This window comes from Hibiscus syriacus, unplaced genomic scaffold (assembly GCF_006381635.1).
Source record: "Hibiscus syriacus cultivar Baekdansim isolate YM2019G1 unplaced genomic scaffold, ASM638163v2 tig00110482_pilon, whole genome shotgun sequence".
Lineage (NCBI taxonomy): Eukaryota > Viridiplantae > Streptophyta > Magnoliopsida > Malvales > Malvaceae > Hibiscus > Hibiscus syriacus.
In genome coordinates, this window is record NW_024062758.1 from 636,879 (window position 1) to 660,228 (window position 23,350).

Below are 23,350 nucleotides of genomic sequence, written 5' to 3' on the forward strand. Positions count from 1 at the left end.
TTTTAACTTATTTTAATCATGTTTTAATATTTATTTATTTTTCAATATTAAGAAAGGGCAGTCTTAAAATAACTGGATGTCCATTTTCTGATATTTTTAAATAAATAAATATCCTATTTTATAAATTATATATTAATTGTTTTATTTATTTATTTTTTAATATCGAAGAAAATAGCTGTCTTAAGGCACCTAGAAGTCTTTTTCTGATATTTCTAAATAAAAAATATTTTATTTATAAATATATATAAATTAATATTTTTTCATAATTATAATTTTGAAATAATAGTATTATAAATTAAATATATTTTGAATTTTTAAATTTCTAATAATAAGAGACAATTTATAATTAAAAAGTACCAATTTTGGGCGTTGTAGGGGTGCTAATCCTTCCCTAAACGTAACCGACCACGAATCTCTTTTTATTATTAAAAATAAAAGAATTTTTGGTTAAAACGCAGATCAGTTTATCTTTTAATCGATGTTTTCTTAAAAACTCTTTTAAAGGATAATTTTTAGGTATTCGACCTACCTGACCCAAAAGGCCGATGGCGACTCCCAAATTATTTTAAAAAACCATTTATTCCCATCACTTTTCCCGCCAAATAAATATTTCGTGCCCAGACGAAAACCGGTTACGACACTTATTATTAGGAGTTTAATATCCATTAGAGTTAGAGTTCTATATGATATATACTCTTTATGCTTATAAATATAGAATTCAGAGAAAATGTTGTACACAATTCAGATAATAATATTGTTTTCTCCCTTTATTCTTATATCTCTTCTTCTTCATGTTCTTCATTGCTTCGTTTAGATTATTTCATAACACATTATCAACACGAATTGCTTAGAAGCAATAATTTATTTACATTGAAGATCGGATTTATCATCCATGATTCTTTATTTGAGATCTTGCACGATAAAGATTCAATTTCCAATCGTTCCAGTACATCACAATCTCATATAAGTATATTTCATACTACTTTTGATATATTATTTATCTAGATATTGATTTTACTTTAATTACATGTTAGTGTTTCATTAAATCTTATTTATTAAATATTTACCGTGGAGTAGCCCTGTCACTGCCTTTATTTGCGATAATTAGTGTAAGCAAAATCTCACCTTTATAGTACTACTTATCATGGCTGCAAAACTGGCGTAATAGTATAAATCATGAATTAGGTTTAGATTTTTTTTAATTACCCGTTAGTCTATAATTTAATAATAAAAATAGTTATAAACTATTATATTAATATTCTCGTATTGACATGATAAAACAAGCTGAAAAATGACGGGTTAAAACAAGCTGAAAAATGACATGTAATATCGATATTGCCTAAGACAATATCGATACTCCTAAGTTAGAGTATAGATACTCTTCGAGTACCGATATTAAAATTGGCTTTGATGTTTTAAAAAATACCTCAATACCGATACAAACACTGAATCATCTATAAATAACCCACACCAAATAAGGTTTAGTTCATGGTGAAGTTTAAATCATCTAAAGATATTATTTGTTTCATAACAACCCACAAAATATAAAAGACAAGATAACACAGGTGTAGGAAAAACTCCCAATGTGCGATGTCACGAGCTCCCTCCGCCACCACGAACCACCTTAGCGATGCTAGCTCCTCTCAAACTCTTAGCTCGCCGCTCATTTGAGCTTGAAAATGGAGGATACCACTAAAAAGATGAAAAGGAAAAGAAAAATGAAAGGTTATAGTCACCCCTTACTCTTGCTTAGCTCATCTTTTTTTTCCAAAAAGAATTCTTTTTTATTTTTGTTGCATCATGTTCTATTTATACTAAAGGAATATCATAGGGTTTTGTGTCAAAATTCCACTAGTACCCTAGGTAGCATTCCCTCACGTGAAAGGGATTACAAAGTTGGTAGTGATCCCCTCCTAGGTGGTTGTGGACTGGACAGCTGGCTCTTTTATAAAAATATCTTCAACTTTTTTTCTCTTTTTATACGCCCAGAAATGTCATACTAGCCGCCACAATATTTTCCTCTTGCTTCATCATCCAAAATTGCTACGACAATTCTCCCTGCTCACCTTTTGCTTCATGAACCTGCACACATCAGCTAACAATACCTTCCCGTAAAGAAGCATCATTTACATAATAAAATACCACGACAATTTTAAAACCACCAAATGTAACTACATGGTCCTAAATGCATTTATATGACCCTAAATATGCCCTAAGACAACCAACAACTTAAGTGAAAAGACCATAAATATAGTTATCAGTAGTTTCATAATGGATGAGGGACTTGTTTTGATCGCGACAGCGAGACGATTCTGATGGTGTCAATAGTGATGATCACGGATCGACGCTAGCCGATCAACGGTGAAAGATATAAAATTTAGGGTTTTTTATTTATTTAAAATTATAGTATTAAGTTTTTTTTAAATAAAATAAGTTTTTAAATTTAATATGCGTAACACGTGTGAGATAACGGTTAAATTTAATGTTCAAGTATCTAAAAGTGTAACGTTGAGAATGATTATACACCTATTGTTAGTAAAAAAAATAGGCATCAAATCATATTTTGAGATATGATTTAAGCACTAAAAGGTATATTAAACCTTATATTTATTTAACATAAAAAGTAATTAAATAAAATACTAATTCATTTAATTTAACAACATAAAATCAAAATAGAATTTAATTTAGTGCCTTAAGTCTAATAACTTATCTGTTAATATTTAACATATATTTATACTAAAATCTAATTAAACCTAATTTCAACATGTTAGTGTAATTGACTAATTTCTTCAACAAATGACGAAAAAGACATTTTGATGCTTTTCCTTGTTCTGGCATTTGTTAAGCCAGTTTTTATTTTTGGATAATTTGTCTTTGCCTTCATCTAATAGAAGCAGCAAGAATCAGTACAATAATGTACTGTACAACTATTCAATTGTATCTCATATTGAACGAAGTTATCTCAGTGATAAATGAATTATTATTATTCGAGCACCAGAAATACTAAAAGTGTGAGCGTTAAAGATCAAACGATTGAAATTATTCTTTAAACAAATATTGTCATATACTTACCTTCATATTAATAAAAAAAACTAAACTATATCTCGTGTTATAGACAATTGAATATTAATAGAATCTAACATACTTATCCTCTTGCTCTTAATCTCACATTATCATTTACAGCCTTGAAAAATGGATTCTTTACTTGTTTCCGTGAATAACTTCCCTTCCATACATTGTAGATCAAAGCAATCCAGGTCATTCTCAAAATAAGAGTAGAAATAATTACAGTTTCAAATTTCTTAAAGGAGAGAATACATATGAATTAATTAACAATTTCCACATATAAAGTTGGTGTGATGCCTTTTGTTTTTTTGCTTTCTTTTATTATGATTATTATTAAAGTGGGATTGACCCCATCTACTTCACACCAAAATCCAATCCCTCACCCTTCCCATTTCCCATATCTCCTCCTCCCCCACCACCACATTACACACAATTGAAAGAAAAAAATGCAAAAAAAAACTTGTACATTAGAGGGTATCAGCAACCAAGCCAACCTGGCTGAATCATTGAATTTATGCATGTGGAACTGGAAAACAATCTTACAATAAATTTTCTCACCATTTTCCATCTTCCCATGTTCGGCAGCTGCATCATCCCACCATTCAAAAAAGCAAGAAAAAAAAATCCTATGGTAGAGAGCAAAGCATCACACTTGTAAACTATGCTGGGTTCACCTGCAGTGGATCAACAACGGAGTAAAAAAATCCCCTTATTGGAATGAGATACTTGAGAGAGTTAAATGAGAAGATATTCATTATTGGTATGGTAGGCTGACACATTAAATGTTTTAAACAACTTGACACGGTGGTCTCCCTACCTGGATTTAGCTGTAAATGTTTGTTCAGCAAATAAACAAATGCGAATGAAAAGGAAGATTTAGAATTATACCCTTTGCATTGTTTCAAGTTTTGTTTAATGGCATGAGGGAAACGGTGGTGGTGGTGTTTCATATATTGCATGTGGTAAAGCGAGAATCTTGTCCCATGGCCACCAGCATTCGGCATGCTAATTCAAGCAACTTCCCTGCCAAACATTCGGGTAATCAAGCATTAGTCACGACTCACGACTCAATTAAAATACATAGTTTAACGCCATGAAAACAACTCCCCAAGTTAATATATTAATGACATCGGTTATGCCTTTCTATTCACTATGTGTTTTAAAGAAAAGTCATTGCAATTTAGAGAAAACTTCAAAGTCCAACCATATCATTGTGGTCCCTTCAACAAATCAACTTCATTCCTCACAGCCACCAGGGTGATGAAGTTTAAATTCCAAATCAAATCTCTCTAAGACATGATTTACCAACTAATCTCATTACTTAATTGTTGATTAAGCCAAGGAATGTGTGTTTCATAGAATTCGATGACACAAACTCCACACATCCATTTATGATCTACAGCTGCCACATCTTATTTAGTTTTGATAAGGGATGCCAAGTTAGAAGGTTATATAAAGAAAATGAGACATTAAAATTTTGATGAAAAAGGTAGAGCTGCTAATCTTGTGCTATACAACAAAACCTTTAGCCTTTTTCATAATTTATATTTTGTATTTTTTAAGAGATAAAAGAAAAAGATTTCTTTCTCATTTTGCGGATGCGCAAAAACCAAATCTGAACTAAAAAAAGACGTGTTAAAATGAAAGAAAATAATCACACACCTACTCTATATTCTTAAAAGCAATTATAAATATAAAAAACAACAAACTAAAAGACAAATCTACCCTTTAACTTTTTAACCCACCGACACTCCCGATTTACTAACACTATTCCCCCGCCGAAAAATCCCTGGAAACCACCGTACAGTATTCTTGCCTCAAATAAATATAATTTCGAAAGAAAAGGATAAGAAATTTTTTTATTTACCTCTTCTGGGTCTCGCCGTGGCAACTTTGATGGTCTTCTTTTCTTCCTTGGTTTTCTCCTCCGGCGGGAAAAGAACCTCGTCGATTCCCTGCACCGAGATCCTTCCGTCGGTGTAAATATCCGGGTCGAACAAATATGCGGATCCATCGGCGTGCCCGAATTTGACTGACCCGTCAGCTTCTTGAGCCATTACTTTTTGTGGTAACCTCAATGTATCGTATGACACTTTCCCGAACCTTCTCACCGAATTGTACATGCTCTCCTCCGTCTGGTATTCGGGGATTATGTGGTAGTAAATGATTTGTTCGGGTGCGCCCGGTTCGCTTAGCTGGTCCGTGGTTAACTTGGCCATGGCTTCGTCGTTGGGTGCTAGAACGGTCAAAACGTAGCCCTCGGAGACCAAGCGCCCCATTTCGGTGGCTAACGACGTTAAGTTGACTAAAATATCAGCCATTTCATTGTACCCTCCGTATTGTACCAATGTTTGGATGAAATCTTTAACTTGTCTCATTCCGTTGAAATGGTGGTGAGGTCCGCCTGGTCCCGGAGCCGGAGCCGGAGCTAGTGGCGTTCCCGGAGCCATTGCGTCGTAAATCGGGAGAACAGGCGGCGAGCCGGGTTTAACAGGCGGGGCGGGTTTCTTCAAACGGTGGGTTCTGGTGTCAACTTCGGGAGCTCCTTCTGGTTTGACGGCGGAGATTGAGCGAAGACTTCTACGGTTGTTGAAATCTTGTTGTACTGATCGAGGAATTAATAACTGTTCGACGCCGTGAATGACACCATCGGAACGGATAACGGCATTGGGGTTAATGACCCTGGCTGTGCCGATGAATTTAGCCCCTGATGAAACTTCACTGGAGAGCTGAACTCGGTGATTGGATAAGGTACTGTGGAGGGCTGAGTCGGACGTCGAATTGGGCCACGAATGCGGCTCAATCCTGGTGGGCACAATGTGGTAAAGCAATAGAGTCTGGAGGGACTTGAGGTTGCCGGGTTCCAGCAAAAAACGCTTGAATTCAGGGTCGACATTCCGCTCCAGAGCTTCGTTCTTGGGAGCGAAAATGGTGATATTGTGTTTCCCAACAGATTCTTCCAGGGTCTGTAAAAGCAAAGCTTTCTCCACCAACTCGGCAAGCTCCGTGTAATGCGAGTCCAGCAGAGCCACCAGGACCGAGTTGGAATTGATCTGACCCAAGTGATTAGCCGCCGCCGCCGCCGATGGGGTTTCTTGCAATGCAAGGGAGAATCCAAAACCAGACAAGAGAAAAAGGTTTAAGAAAAACAAGAGACCCATAATTTGGTACTGGAAACAGAGGGAGAAAACAAAGATTTTTTTTCTTCTTTCTATTTACTTAAAAGACCAAGCTTTCTTTATATTTGCCCCTTTCTAGCTTTCCATCTCAACTCTCTATATCTATAGCCTTTTAAGTTTAGCTTTCAGTGTCAACCTGTGATTGTACCGACGGAGAAGTGGTAAATAATTAAAGGAGTGAAAGGGTTAACAATAGCGTCGGTTGTGGTTAAAAGTTGGAAAGTGGAACACGTGGAATTGGTTTTCAAAGATTGCCTTGCCGGCTTGTGTTGTCCTGCATTGTCTTGTCCACGCTTTATTTTTAGTATTTGGTAGGAAGAAGGTTCTCTTTCTTTGCTTTGGAGTTCACTTGAAGCACTTATAATGAATATTTTGTTTTGGCCAAGGCATTCTCAACCAATGCCAGCATACTCATGTTTATGTATGGCATGAATCTCAATCTCTTCTATTGAATCCAAATGCATCAATGAATCAAGTTGTTACAATTCACATGATCGCTATCAGACCTACATAACCTATAAATAGTCATAAAGATTCTAGACCTAACACTATAGATAAGTATATAAACTATCATGCAAAATGGAAGAGGAGCTCTCCATCTCTCTCTAAAAGACTCTTTGAACTTGCTTCATAATTCATCTTCTTCGTCTCACTAAATCACTAACTGCAACTTTCCGTCTAACTTAAAATAGTGAACCCACAACCATCACAACCAACATTTTCTCATCAACAATATTGTAGATTTTACTACCAAATAAGATTAACTTTAAATTTAACATTTTCTCTTACAATCTCATATCCCTTAATGTGGTCTGATGCTTATGAAACTATCATCTCACCAACATTTTTGTAAAAAAAAATCTAAAATCATTCATTAAAGATTAAAAAAACCCAGATAACATAATTGTGAAGCAAATTAGGAAAGCAATTGTCTGCATGATATTCTCAAATCGCATGCTTCGTCCTTCCGAGACGGTTCCAAATGTAAGCTTCTAAGTTAAACTTAAAGTTGTGAATTCCCAAAATCGTGATCAACGTTTTTCCATTGAGCAAATAGTTTTTTTTTCTTCTAAAGTACCTCGAAAACCAATAGGTCAGTAATACAAGCTAAACAGATTATAAGATAAATAGGCACCCGTACACCATATATGCTGGTGTATAAGGTATTTAACTGACCTTTTGCCCTACCATGCCTAATATAGAAAAAACTCGAGTTAACATTGCTCAGTGCAGGGTTCAGTCATCAACCTAGGTGATATGTGCATCTATGGATGATAAACTCATTTCCCAATCTCTTAAAAGGGAAATTTTTATTAAATAGCTCTGAGCTGTCCAGATCAATGTTTTCTCATTCTCTTCACTTTTCCTTTTCCAAATATAGGACAATTCTGATCTACTAGTAATCATTGGATCCATCATCCGCATATAAACCATTGCCATTATCTTGATCATCAACAGATTTATTTTTTGTTTTCATTAGCCTACCAGAAGATTTCAAGGCTTTTGTGGGCTTCCTGACCTTCTCTGCCTGTAACTCCAACCCCTTCTCTGAAAGCTTCCGTTTTCTTTTCGACTGATTGCCTCTGGCTGTATCCTCTGTAACAATTCACAAATTAAACATAAAAGTCGTGTTAAACTTGAGAAGCCCACGTAGAACATCAACAATCTGAAAAAAGAGCAACTAAGAGACTAAAAGTTTATGTTGATCTATAATTTAAAGTCATGGCATCTAGCTCTAACTCGAAATATACACGCCAGGTTAAGCACTTTTCCCCCAAACTGATAATATTTGCTTTTAGAGTATTTTCAGTTTTTTATGAAAATCTAAAGAAATAGATCTCCATTTTAGTCATGATCTGTCATAACATTCCCTTGTCTAGCATGACACCAAAATTCACTTAAAGGTATCGAAAGATTCAGTTAAAATCTAAAAGTAAACGACTCAGAATGCAGAAAACTTCCAGCGTCATGATCCAACTCATGAACACAACAGCATATTCAAACCCCATTTGAAATTGTCACCATTTATGTTTATTACAACTAGTCACTACTCACACATAAAACTGCATATCGAGGATATTCTAGCAGAAAGCAATGACAATTTCATGTAGAAATATTCTTCCATTTCAGTTTAAAAATAACAATAGTCTTACAAAATTTAAATGAAATAGGGGAAAATTTCACCAAATGTAGAAGACTTCACACTTATCATGCATATGCATGCGTATGAAACTATGAATACAAAATGTTTGTACAATTAATACTATTAATGCTGGCTTGTATGATCTTTTTGCACATTGGCATAATTAACAGTTATTAAGAAATCAAACGTGAAGAATTACATAATTATAAGAATAGATTACTTAGTTTTCTTTTCCTAAAGTTCAATACATGTAAAATAAAAGAAACAGAATAGAAGTAAAACAAAACTCCACCAGAATCCTCCATCCATCCCAAGTTCCCAACAACTTAAATTAACTAGCTATGTGGCTTCTTAGACCACCTTTTTACATTATACAGACTTAGAGGATGCAGGAGATACTGGTGCTAAGCATAATCCACATAAATAATTACTTATCAAACCACTAAGTTAGGAATTCTATTTTCAATAAAGTCAGCATCATCATTGCTAGCTTAAGAGGGTTCACCCACAACTCATTTGGATTTAAACTCATTTATTTGGGAACCTATTTCACAAATGAGGACCAATGAACATCATTGTTTTATGCAGCTAGAATACCATTCCAATCAAACCGGACTAAAAAGGATATTGAAACAATTGTTACATTTGAGGGGGAGGAATTTACCCTCGAGTGGACTTGAGGCATCGTGGGCTGCTTGTCCATTCTGTCCATTCTCTTCAGAGAGAGGGGATCCGGAATGGTTACTATCAATCAACTTTGACGAATTTCCCACACATTTGTCCTGCTGTCGGGGATCATCAGGACAAGGAGTGGCAGGCAAGAAGCGTAACTCCTCTTGTGACATATCAGAATCACTGAGTGGATCCTTCTCCACTGTCACAATATCAACTTCATCATCTTCATTTATATCTGATTCTTTCACCTGCACCAATATAAATAATTTAGAAACAAAAACTTAATCAAAATATTCACGCACAATATCTGTTTTGCATCACCTTTTCAGTTTCAGGCACCAGATCAAACTCGTCTTCTCGTTCTACATACTCCTCATTTTCTTCAAGCTCTTTGAAATCAGGAGCAAATGCACTCCAGTTTTCAGTGTAGTCTTTAGCCCAAATATAAACCAAGCCAGTCAAGGAAACAGAGACAATAATAGGGTGGACAGGATGCCACGCTAAATCAAACACGGCTTCCTTTGGACCTTCAAGTTTTTTTGACAAGATGACCAGCACGGTCCCATTTGTACATCTTATGCTCTCCTTTGATAGCAGAAGCAGCTATTACCCACTCACCATCACCACTGAAACATGGTGCTTTCCAATGGATCTTTGTGATTGAATCTTGAAACTCCCGAAAAAGAACCAAGCATTTGGATCCAACAGCCTTAAGCTTTTCAAGAGTATCTTCCTCTTTGATGGCCTTGTTAAGGTCATCAAGAGCTCTAATTCCATCTTTCAAGGGCAGAATATTTTCATAAATCCTGATCACTCTATCATTTGAATTTGTAAGGAGATACTGTCCATTTCTGCTGAAAACAATGTTCTTGATCATAGCACCGCCAGAAATTTGATCTATAGCAAGTACTTTGACATTTTTGTGATCTATTATAAGTATTTCACCTTTGGAGTTCCCCACATATACCAGATCTCCATTCTTGTTAAAGCAGGCAGCAGTGAGTGTATAAGAGGTTCCATCAGGGATCTTGTTACGAGAAGGTGGAGCAACACCATTTCCCATATCGGAAACAGTGACTGGGAGTGCAGTTGTGCCTCCAGTACTTAAGTCAACAATCATTGGAGCAGATGATAGGGGGCAAGCTAAACAGACAGATGGTGTTGAGGAACCCGGATGAAGGCAAGCTTGTAGAGGTGTTAGTTGCAGAACAATACGAGTAATCTTCTCACCATTGACAACATCCCAAAGTGTTAATGACTTGTCAGCAGAAGACACAAGAATTCGATGACCATACTTTGACCAGTAGACACTTGTTATAGCTGCAGTACAGTCTCTATCTCTAAGATCCTTGGCAATGCCCCTGGTCTCAAAGTCCCAAATAACACAACTTCCATCAGAGCATCCAGCTGCCATTAAATGCAAAACCACAAATATGTTAACAAAGTGAGATTTACCACCATGATGTTCTTAAACACATAATTGTAGGTTCAGCAGAAAAACAGTCGGAAAAGTGGTACTTTGAAATATCATGAACTGCAATCCGTCATACTTTCCCCAGCCAACTAAATATCCCACACTTCAAGTAATTTAGCAACTTAAATAGAAAAAAGGAAAACAAATCAAAAGAAAACCCAGATAAAACATATAAATAAGCAAATATTATTTGAGCAAAATCATATATGAGCAAAAGATACCGCATTTTGACGGGATTTCCCTGTTTTGGTTATGTTATTAACAATTAAATATGTATTTTCTTCCTCTTACTCAAATTTTAGTTAATAATAGAAACCAAGTAAGTCTTAAGCTCGAAAAAGAACTCATCTTGCATAACACATTGAGTGACCTAAGTAGTAAAAGGGAATATTGTTCTCATAGAGGGCCCGAATTCGAACAGCTATGTGTACAGGATGTGTGAGTCATAAATGACTAAAATAATTATGAATAGAATCACATATACTACCAATTACCCCCATTCTATTAAAAAAATATCTTGCAACTCCAACCAGCTCAAATCGCTAAGGAAAAACTACAGCTTTTCAATCAAAAACACTGAGCCATAGCACCAATTTTCTATTGAAAAAAATATAAAAAAAGGGAGGGTGATTTACCGGCGAGAAGGGTACCACGGCGATTAAAGGCAATGCATTTCATAACCCCGTGCTCCAAATACTCTTCTATCACCTCTGGAAAATCTCCTTGTAATGGATCTTCCAAACAAAACCAAATTTCAGAAAACCCAAAAACAACAAAAGAAATAATTTTGAAGAGGAGAGGAAGAAAGAGAAGATGGTTTACCAATAATCGGGGCATTCATCGTCTACTGGCTTTGAGCTCCCACTGAGACAGACGCCCTAAGAGGAAAGAATTCTCGAAGAACAACTGAATAAACCCTTTTTCTTAAATTGGGATAAAGAGAACATAATCTAAACCCACCACGTGTTTACCACTCCTGCTGGTAACAAAGGAAACCAAATTTTGAATTATTTGAAGAAACAATGGGATTTTTAGGGAGGGAAATCCTGTGAAGAACCGCGCTGTGCCAAACTATGTTTTAGGCAGATCCTCGGGTTTATTTGTCGTAAGGTAAGGGTGTTCGCTGTTGGTTTGGATCAATTTTTGATTAAAAATTTATTTGATCTAAAAGTATAAATGTTTACGATTTGAATGTTTATAAAAAAATTTGATTCGATTCAATCTAATTAAGTGTAACTTGATTCGGTTTGGATATTTCTAAAAAAAATGGTTTTGTGTTATTTGAATTGAATTTAAGTGTATAGAAGCGCATCTCTTTTATGCACTCATCGCCAGCTTTGAAATACAATAAATCTTGTTGTATTAGATGTAGTATTATTATCTTAAATTGCCCCTGAACATTCCATGAAATCCCAAGTATGTTAATGTTTGTGTTTGCTGTGAACTCTCAAAAACCAAACCAATTCTATGAAATCCTAGGTTTTCCATATTTTTTCAAGCAATGATACAATCTCAAAGTTCATATAACTTGCAAACTACACAACAAGATGACATGAACCCCGATCAGAGCTTAGTATGAGAAAGAAGAAAGATGTAATTTTTTATAAAGAAAAAACAAAACATGAACCTGAGTAAAATGTCAAACTAAAATTAGTGATGGAACAAGTAATGAATGAAATATACACAAATACTTCAAAAAACATGGAAAGATGAGCTGACAATGGAATGCATAGGTTGGCAACAGTTGCAGAAAAGTAAGAGGATTAAAAAACTACCTGATCTCATCAAGCTCGTTCCAAGTTTAGAAAATAGTTAAATGGAATTTGAGCTACACTCCATTTCGAATAATATATATATATATATATATATATATAGTAGTTTTGTTAAAAATATAGCAAGTTATTGGTTTGACTCGTGGTCAAAGATTTCGAAAATGGGCTAGGGTTTAAGATTTTTGGCCAGGAACTTGAAACGGTGCCGTTCATTGTAAGAGATATTAGTTCGGTTCGATTTCGGATTTTCAAATCGGAACCGAACCAAACCGATCGTTTTTTTAAAAAAACCAAACATACTAAATTGGTTTCGATTTTTTTCGGTTATCGATTTTTTGGATTTGTTTTCAGTTAAATTTTTATCGAATTGGATTTGAACACCCCTATCCTAAGGTTCGTTCAACAAAGACAAAGGGTTTTGGCTGAAAGGGTTTGAACTTAGATCAATAATCTAATTTTTTGACATATATTACTCTGCGATGACTTACTTATGACACAAATTAAGTGATTTCGATAATAAATTTTTTTTTTTTTTTTTTGAAAATTTGAATTTAAATACTATAAATATTAAAGATGTACACATTTAATATCAAATAAAAAAATACCTTTAAATAAATATTATTTGGTTAGAGTATACGTTGAAAGTTATATGAAAGACACAATATCTTTAGGAAAAACGTCTAAACTGCAGTGTCTTCCACTACATGTATGTCCAAAAAAAATTAATACTTCAGTCTTATTAAAGATGAATTTCTCTATATTAAAAAATAATTCTCCTCGTACCTTAGATGAAGAATAAAAATAATAATAAGTGAAGAAACAAGTAAAGAAAGTATGAGTGAAAGAGAGTCTGAAGTGAAGAAATAGCTAAACACGTGGGTTGTGGGAATTATTGATATCATGAAAAAAAGGGTAAATCAAAAGGTATGTCATCCAAGCTTTGTGAGATCTTTACCTTGTCTATTAGTTTCTAAGTAGTTATAGTTATGACATAATAGTTTTTACAAGATTAATTTAGTCATCAATTTAAGTAATTAACTATTTTGATGGCAACATTAGTTTTCAATTTTACCAATTGAGTCCTCAAATTATTATTTAGATTCTAATAAGTTATTTTTATGGCAAGGGAAATTATTTGGATACGAGTTAGTAATTTTGATGGCATGGATCGTGAGGATTTTTGGAAGTTGATTTCAAGATCGAGGGTGTTCGAATGGAATTTAATGGTCGATCAGTATTGCACGGAAATTGAGGTAATACTTTCCTACCTCTTTATGCTTTATGGAACATGTTGATATTGGTAAATGCATGAATAAGATAATGTTGGTCACTTTTGTGGACTTGAATAATTTATTCACTCGATATGAATGTGGTAGAAATTCTGTAACTGAATATGGATCGAATGACTAATATAAGAGATAGAGAAATTATTAGAATTAAATTACAAGTTTGTGATTAGTGATAAAGAAATCAGCCCTGGATTTGTAACTTATATTTTATATCATCAAAGGTTAAATGTTAAAGGTACTTGGATGAGAAATTATGAGAATACTCTTGTAGGGTAAAATTATGAAAATACCCTTATGTTGTAGGATGACAAGAATTGTCCCTAAAAGTTGGTTAATAACTCTGAAAAGACGTATTGATCCGGTAAAAATTATTGACGTGCATAAGAAATGCTAGTTTTGCTTAGGAAATGCGGATAACCGGTTTTTAACCCCAAGAAGATTTTGGGCAAGAATCTAGAAGTCTGTTAAGGAATCATTTCAAGATCAGAGAATGTTCGGGAAAACAATTAGCCATAGGATCTCTAAATTATAATTATTTTCGTTAAGAGTTAATATCAAAATTATATGGTTAAGAAATTATGAAAATGCCCTTAAGAGGTAAAAATAGTCTGAGTTGAGCCTGAATGAGAAAGTACTTTGAGGATTCATTTTTAACTCAATAAACTATTGATTTACTTGTTGAGATTCTATTTTTATATGGAAAATTTCTGATAATTTGTTAGTAACATCTGAGAAGGTATTTAACTCGAAATCTTCGAGTTATAAGTAAATACATGAAGAATGAATTATCGAGGGTGCTCTTCTGTCAGAATTGTTCGTATAGAATAGAATAGATGATAAGTCTAAATTAAATAATAAGATCGGACGGAAGGAACTGATTAAAATACGTGGGATATGTAAAATGACAAAAATACCCTTGTAATGGAAATGACTCAAGAATATCACTAAGTTCATGAATGAATAGATATCCTCAAGCTTTGAAATGAATGGAATAAAACTGAGCATCAAAATAACCAAAATACCCTTATGACCTAGAATAAGTAAATGTCTTGGATTAATTAAGAAATCCAAATAAACATGGATGGTGTGCTACCAGTAAAAGTTATGTAACGCAGCTTAAGTGATCAACCAACGCTAGTGTTATATCATTACCTGAATGATATAGGTACCACTTGAATGTTTGTTCGTCTTCTCAAATTTGGATCGATGATAATTCTTGAAGTACCTGGCTCAGCTAAACTCTAGAGCGTATACAGTACTAATAAGTGGGTATTCGTGTGACAAATCAATCACGAATACCAGAATGACTTTATTATATGACTAAATTGAACTGAAAGGAAGTACAACATGTATTTGAAATTCAGAAACGTCTGAATTATTCTGGAAACTCTAAAGTAACCGGGATAGACTTGCTTACTAAACGAACTAAGTAACCTCAATGACTGAGGATTAATTAGGTGATTGGATTACTTTGGAAACACAGTTGAAATTACATGATGAATTGTCCTTATGGGTTATGAACCATGAATCAAGTGCGTCCGTATTTCCTGATATCGTTGAAACGTGGAAATGGAATAAAGACCATTGGAAGATCTATTCAGCGATGATTATAGGGATGATCTATGGATCTACATTATGGTATTAAAGAGTGAATACACTAGAATGATAATGAATTGACTTGTTGACATGCATCAGTTTGGGAGTTGTGTAACTCGAGTTGTTTGATAATACGATCGATAGTCATCAGTCATCGATTGTAAATGAATTGAATCTTCGATTTTATATTTTCATCTAAAATCACTTCGGTCGTGTTTGAAAACGCAAGTAACGCAGAAGGAAAAGATTCTGAATACCTCATTTGATTCAATTGGGTTGATATCCTATGAATTCAAAGTATATTCTTGAATACCCCTGATTGTTTGGGTAATGGAATCACTTGCAGTAAATCTGAATTTAGAATTATTATGTATAAAGGTTCCTGAACGTTTTCCTGATGCACATGGAAACTTAGTGGAATTCTAAAGTATCAATCTGAAATGTCTGATTAGATCGGTTAGAAATCAATTCTCTTCAATGAGATCTTATTCTTGGAATCCGAACAAATTACACAAGTTCATGTTATCCATATTGATGACTACAAAATGCCTCTAAAAAATACATGTATCCTCTAGTGTGTTCCCTAAGTACTATTTAATTGTTTTATATATTTTGAAATATGGTACATTGAAATCTATGATTTACTGTTTATTGATACACCGACTTACCGGTGATGGTTTATGGACTATGACTAATATATGATTATTGGTTTTCATTCATATATGATAACGATGATTACAGATTTATGGAAATTATGCGTACTGCATAAATTGTATTTTGAAATACTAATTTTGGATGGATTGAATTACAGAGTATAGCTCTGATCAAGCTGGTAAACCTTACGGACCTAATGTGACTCTTGGGTAGGCTCACGGGCCCCAAGATGCTCCATTAGGTTGGCTCCCTTTGCTGTGTGCTTAGGGTAAGCCCTATGGACTTATGGACTTAAGGATACATGCCCCAAAGCCTATCCTTAGGTTGGCTTCCTTTTTGCCGTGTGCTTAAGGTAAGCCCTATGGACACAGTTCTGGGAACTGCGGATGGTGTACAAGAGAATGGTTTAAACTATGAGTTTCAAAGGTTAAACTTCATTATGATTTTATGAGATTTACTGAACTGCCATTTGATAAATGTACATATTATGATTTTATTGTACTCTTGGAACACACTAGACATCCTATTAGATCTCCTGAAAATGTTAAACTATGAATGCTTATTATGAACTGAGATTCATGGCTTATACTCGATGAACTACTGATGGAACCCCAGATTATTCTGCAATTGGTATACGTTTGATTCAATAAGGAAATTATGGCTTCCCATTTATCTGCATGTCATGTAGCATCATCTGGTAGTTTTGTATTACTGAGCTTTTGAAGCTCACTCTATTACTCACCATTGCAGGTTAAAAGAATTGTACCAGTGCATCTATTGATTTTAGTAAGGGAGCTCTTCCGGCGTTATTTGCAGAGTATGGTACATGTGATTAGGGGGCACGTAATTGTATTTTGTTTTATATTTGAGTCTGAAAATCTGATTTATTTCTACATACTGATAAATCATTTTATGAGTTATATGTTTTTATTTAAGTTTTAAATTTTCCGAGATTTTTACAGTGGGTCGCTTTGGTGACCCTAATGTGACACTCCAGATCGGATCGGGATATCCGCATCGGTTTAAGGGGGTTACAGGTGATCCCTTGCATAGGTGCTCTGTGGAGGGGAAGAAAGGAGAAAGTAATTCTCAGATCTCTTCCATTGAGAGAGAGGAAGATATCCCCTTTTATTGGGATAGAAAAGAGAAATCATCATTTTAACACTAAAATCTCCTTTTATTGACAGTGATAGATGAAAATTTAAAGAGATATCAAATATATTATTTAATATTTGTTTATTAAGAATATAATACTTGTTTTTTAGTAGAACGATAAACTTAACATAAACTAAATCTAAAACATTAATTGTGTTAGGAAAATTATAATGACGTTACGACGATGAATAATACATCCCTTATGATTTAGATAGAAAATTGTGTTCCTTAACTCTTGCGTCGCTCTAACAATAAGCATCTATGAGGAGTTTTTGAAATATCAACCAGCAGAGAATTTCCTTTTTGTCAATCAGCAGAGGATTTCCTTTTGTCAACCAGCAGGAGGATGCACCACTCAAAACAATTGATTTTGGATTATCCATATTCCTTAAGCCAGTTATAGACTGATTGATCTTATTCTCTTTTCAATTACCCAAAAATGGTAATGCTACTTTTACTCATCCTTTGATCGTCTTCACTTGTATTTACTGATATGATAGTGTTATCCTAGAAGATTTACACTTCTACTTTTTGGGAGCCCATACTACGTTGCCCCGGAAGATTTACAAAAATTATGGTCCCGAAGCAGACGTCTGGAGTGCAGGAGTAATTCTTTACATTCTCTTAATTGGAGTTCCTCCTTTTTGGGATGGTTAGAAATTTGTCAATGCATAAGATTTTTCCATATTGATCAATCATGATCATATTTTGATCCTCACACTTTTCTCCCTTCTTTCCCCATTATGTAGAAGAAGAGCAAGGTATATACCTTGCAGGTGATTGCAGAGAGCCTCTCTGAAGAATAAATAGATGGCAAAAAATGTTTAAGATGATAGGCACGGACAACAGCGGTCAGATCACCTTCGAAGAACTAAAAGTGGGATTGAAAAGGGTTGAAGCTAATCTTAAGGAGTCGGAAATTTATGATCTTATGCAAGCAGTAAGTATGAGATCCGATTTGGAATATAATGTATTGATAATCTTAGAGGTTTCTCTAACTGTTAGTCAATTAGTACCAAGTGTTACGTGGACTTAGGGTGATTCTTCTTAAACCATAGGCTGATGTTGATAATAGCGGGGGGATTTGTAGCTACAACGCTGCACCTAAACAAAATCAAAAGAGAAGTATTGGGAAATAAACAAGTAATTTCCCTATAATCATATTAGTGAGAATGCGAAATAAAAGTGGAAAAATAATACTCGAAATCGATAACGGAGTTCAGTCAATTTTGCCTACGTCTCTGGACTGCTGCAGATATTTTACTAAAGAGAGAAAATTTATAGGTGTTTACAAAACACTCACAACTCACAAGAAAACTCTCTAAACTCTTTAGTATTGGGAGAAAAAAATGATTTGGGATGATAATGAAGCTAAATGGGTTAGGGTATATATAGTTGAAGCTTAAAGACTAATCTTGTAAATACCCTAAAGTATAATGACTAAAAGTGTGATTTTACCATTACCAAATTATCAAAAATTTCAGCTTAATTTGACAATTTGTTGCTGCCACCAAAAGTAGCCTCCAAAATTCACCGAAAATTGCCCACCAATTTGGTTTCCAAAATCCATTGAAAATTGCCCACCAATTTTGACTTTTCCAACAATCTCCCACTTGAAGACTGATTTTAATATTTCTTCACATCTCGATCAATGCAGTAGCATTTCTGGTCTTATTACTCTAAATCTGGATCAGCCCTTCTTACTCCCTGAAGTCTGACACACCTCGTATTGAACCCTTATCATTGGAGTTCTTTGCGCCATCATGTATCAGCACTTTCTCACGGCAAAGTTTGATTCCTCTTCTTGCCTCATCCCTTTTAACACGAAGGTTGAAGTTCACTTCTCACCTTATAAATGGGCAGTTTCTCTGTGGTTGCCTTGTCCCTCAACGTCTTGGCTCCCTTCGACTTTTGTCCACTAGTCTTTGAAGGATTGTTCCTCACTTGAACATCCTCGGCAAGCCCCTACTTCGACCATTCTCTTAAGATGGTCTCTGAAGCCATGTTCTCTACAAGAACATGCTCGGTAAATTCCTTGGACATGGACAACTCCTCTTGCACTTGGCTTCTACTCGCCTTGGCATAAATGAACCTTTTTGAGCCAACTCTTAATGCCTCTTAAATTCTGGGTTCATCATCTTCTTTGGACAACTCGATCTTGGGCTCATCCATCACCTTGGATGACTCGGCTTTCGGCTTTGCTTTGGAAGTCTTGTTCTTCTTGACTCCAAATTCTTTGATAGACTCAGCGGTTGTCAAGCCTTTGGACAACTCCTTGACTTTCCTTCGCTCCAACACTTTCTTTGCCCACGGCTTTAATTCGAACATGAAGGTGAAGAACCCATCTTCTTCAGTCAAACTTGGGACTTTGAGCATGAGTCTTCTGAATCGACTTATATACTCCTTAAGAGTCCCTTTATACCTGAGACGCCTCAACTTGGACCACGCCTCCATCCTAGCATATTGTGAGCGGACTTGCTCACTCTACACCCTCGGCTTGATGGCTTTATCTCTTGCTATCGTACTGGGTCCCTGCTTGTGCTCGACTGCTTTGACACCTGCAGTCTCGTCATGTTTTGATCCTGGGCTAACTACTTGAGAACTTGTAGTCGCACCATGCCTGTCCCTTGATTCTAAGTCCTACCAAGAAGGTCTTGAGCGCACCTCATTCACTAATTGCTCCATTGCATATGAACAATTCCATCTTGAGCTCATCCACTTCGTTTCTCAAAGCCATCGCTCCCACTCGAATATGACTTCTTTTGGATCATTTATGACAATTCTTGCGAACCACTGTGTATTAGAACACCTCCGTCGACAAACTCGTATCGCCGACCAAATTTTACTATTCAAGAAATTTACTATTCACATAAATAGTAACCCGCAAAAAAATGACAAAATTCACAACCAAAAGCTCTTATACCAGTTGTTGAAAATAAACAAGTAATTTCCCTATAACAGATTAGTGAGAATGTGAAATAAAAACGGAAAAATAATTCTCGAAATTGATAACGGAGTTCAACCAATTTTGCCTACGTCTTCGGACTGCTGCAGATCTTTTACTAAAGAGAGAAAATTTACAGGTATTCACAAAACACTCACAACTCACAAGAAAATTCTCTAAACTCTTTAGTATTGGGAGAAAGAAATGATTTGGGATGATAATGAAGCTAAATGTGTTAGGGTATTTATAGTTGAAGCTTAAGGACTAATCTTATAAATATCCTAAAGTACAATGACCAAATGTGTTATTTTACCATTACCAAATTATCAAAAATTTCAGCTTATTTTGACAATTTGTTGCTGCCACCAAAAGTAGCCTCCAAAATCCACCGAAAATTGCCCATCAATTTTGACTTTTCCAACAAGAAGATCACTTTGTCATGGCCTTTTCCTACTTCGATAAGGATAGTAGTCGTTATATTAATCTAGACGAGCTCCAGCAAGTTTGAATGCATCCGTATTTTATCGATCATATGCAAGACGGACGCATAGATTACAACTATTTTGTGGCGATGTTGCATAAAGGACATGTTGCCACAAATGGTGCCGGAGCCGGTAAGAAATGCCTACAAAATGGTTTTACCTTCGGATTCAGAGAAGCATTGAAACTTTAGCATAAGCATCTCCTCATGTTGTTGGTGTTATTTATTTTACTTTCTCAGTAATTGTATAGTAAGAAGAAGCAATGTAATGCTCATTGCCCCTTGTACATTTTCTTCAATCTTTTTGTAAAATCAAAAGGAATATAGTTTCACTTTTATTTAATTATTTAGTTGCACGAATTAAATGACCTTAGTGGCTAAAAAGATGATTGTTATTTTTTGAGGTATCAGGTTCGAGTAAGACGTCTATAGGGGTTTATGAGCGTTCATTATTAAATAGTTAAAAGTATTTCGAATATATATTATTTTATAATCATCTCATACTAATAAAAAATTATATTTAATTATTGTCAAAGCATAAGCACATAATTCAAATTTTATTTTAATATATTTTTAAAATTATTAATTAAAAGTATATATGTATATATTTATTTTTTTAAAAAAATTAATTAAAAATATATGCATTTAATTAATAATTTTAATAAAATATTGTTTTTTATTTTTCTAAAAAATTATAATTTTAATAAAATCTTTGATGATTTTTTTTATTATTTACTCTCTCACCATTCATCTATGATCTAACCTAAAATAAAATTTTTGATTAAAATTTTATATAAAAAATAAATTATATTTAGTTATTGTCAAAGCATGAGCACATAATTCAAATTTTATTTTAATACATTTTTAAAATTATTAATTAAAAATATATATGTGTATATTTTTTAAATTATTATTTAAAAATATATTTTTAATTAATAATTTTAAAAAAATATTTTTAAAAATTATATAATTTTTATAAAATATTTGATATTTTTTATTATTTACTCTCTCACCTTTCATCTAACCTAAAATAATTTATTGATCAATATTTTATATTTCCTTTCCATATTATTCTTTCTTTTTTATTCAACGGCTATCCAACGGCTTGTGTTCACTTGCCGTAAGTTAATGGTTGTATTTTAGAAGCCTCATAATTCTTAAGTTAGTTGATATTTTTATTAAAAAAATTCAGCGTCAAATCAGAACCGTTAAATTTCAGTCAAATATTTTTTATGACTTAATAAAAAAATAAATGTACAAATTATGTATCAAAAAATATTTTAGTGAATAATTTTTTTTTATTAGAAATAGGTATATAACGTTTTCTCATTTATATTTTTTTTATTTTTTTATTTTTATAAATAAAAATATTATTTTTAAAAGATAAAGTAAAAAAACTTTATTTATTCATAAAAACACAAAGTTTTTTAAAAATTACAAAATAATTTCGGTTTAGTTTTCACCGGAGCTTCAAAGCTTCCTCAATGCAAACGGTAGAGTTACTCGACGAGAAGACGGTTGGGTTTTCTCGGTGTGAGACGACTTTCTTATCGGGAGAAACGGTGATGATCACGACTGTCGAATAAGGGTTCGATAGTGAGAAACAACGAATGATTTCTTATTGTTTTGTGACGACCGACGATTAATTTTTGATGAACGTTGATTGGGATTTAGATCGCGAGACACCGACGAAGCTATTGGTGGTGACGGTGTACACCACCAGTTGTTGGTCGCGGTGGCGTTTGGAAAAGGGTAAAAGAGAAGGGAGCATGGGATGGGTGGGTTTTGTTAAAGGTTTTTTTTTATTAAAAATATTTATTTAATACAAAATATTTAAAAAAATTAAATTTTTTAAATAAATTCTCAAAATAATAAGAACATGACATATGTCATTTAATGAAGATTTTCAACGGTGATTAATGTCTGACACCTAAAAATGTAATGTTATAAACATTAAATATATTTTTTTAACAAAAAAATTCTTTAGATATTAAAATATTTTTCGAGACATAGTTTGAGCACTTATTTTTGTATTAAGCCTTTTTATTAGGGTAAACTACACGAGTGACCACTAAACTATAGTAAAAAAATCATTTTGACCACCGATGTTTCAATTTGATCAAACAGACCATCTAACTATTTAAATTCTTCAATCAAACTACATGCGGTTAGCAGTTAATGGAACATGTGACGTGACAATTAAAAACATTTTAGTGTAATTACACAATTGGTCTATGTTATTTATATATTCTTTCAATTTGGGCCTCATTTTAATAAATTAAAATAATGATATTGTCATCATTCGATTGAAATACTAATTTATTTTAATTTATAGATTTACTTTCCTCCAATCAGAGGTTGACACCCTTTTACTGAAAGAAAAGAAATCAACACATAAGTGGATCAGGGGATGCACCAAACCATTTGGGCTAAGGCATCTATTTGGTTAACTTTATACAACAAATAATATATATATATATATATATATGTATTTTAGTAAAATTTTCTTTAGACAACAAATAATATAATTAATAAATAAAAAATTAAGAATATTTTTTTACATTTACAAAAATAGGAATACATAAAAATATTAAAATAATAATAAAATATTTTAAGTTAATATATTTTAAAATTTAAGATAAAAATAAAAATATATTTTTAAGTGAAGATAAAAATAAACTATATTTAATAGGTTAATACAAAAATAAAATATATTTAATAAGTTAAGAAGAAAATAAAAAAATATTTTAAAAATTTAAGAATTCAGATATATAAAATATTTTATTCATATTTTTTGTAAATATAAAATATTATATTCATATTATATTAATAAATATATATAATATTAAATTATATAATTAAAGAAAAATTTTAATATGTTTATATGTAACACCCCAACCTATACCCTACATGGATACGAAT

General features: G+C 33.5%; 1 protein-coding gene and 1 pseudogene across 1 annotated transcript; both read right to left on the reverse strand.

Moving 5' to 3' along the window:
• Positions 1-3,650: 3,650 nt before the first annotated feature.
• On the reverse strand, positions 3,651-6,284 carry LOC120128799 (fasciclin-like arabinogalactan protein 15). The gene is made up of 3 exons (XM_039146430.1): positions 4,934-6,284; positions 3,955-4,089; positions 3,651-3,740 (listed from the first exon to the last, which is right to left on the reverse strand). The coding sequence occupies exons 1-2, from the start codon at positions 6,225-6,227 to the stop codon at positions 4,013-4,015; spliced, it is 1,371 nt and encodes a 456-aa protein (XP_039002361.1). The 5' UTR covers positions 6,228-6,284; the 3' UTR covers positions 3,651-3,740; positions 3,955-4,012.
• Positions 6,285-7,412: 1,128 nt separating this feature from the next.
• On the reverse strand, positions 7,413-11,556 carry LOC120128809 (annotated as a pseudogene).
• Positions 11,557-23,350: the final 11,794 nt, after the last annotated feature.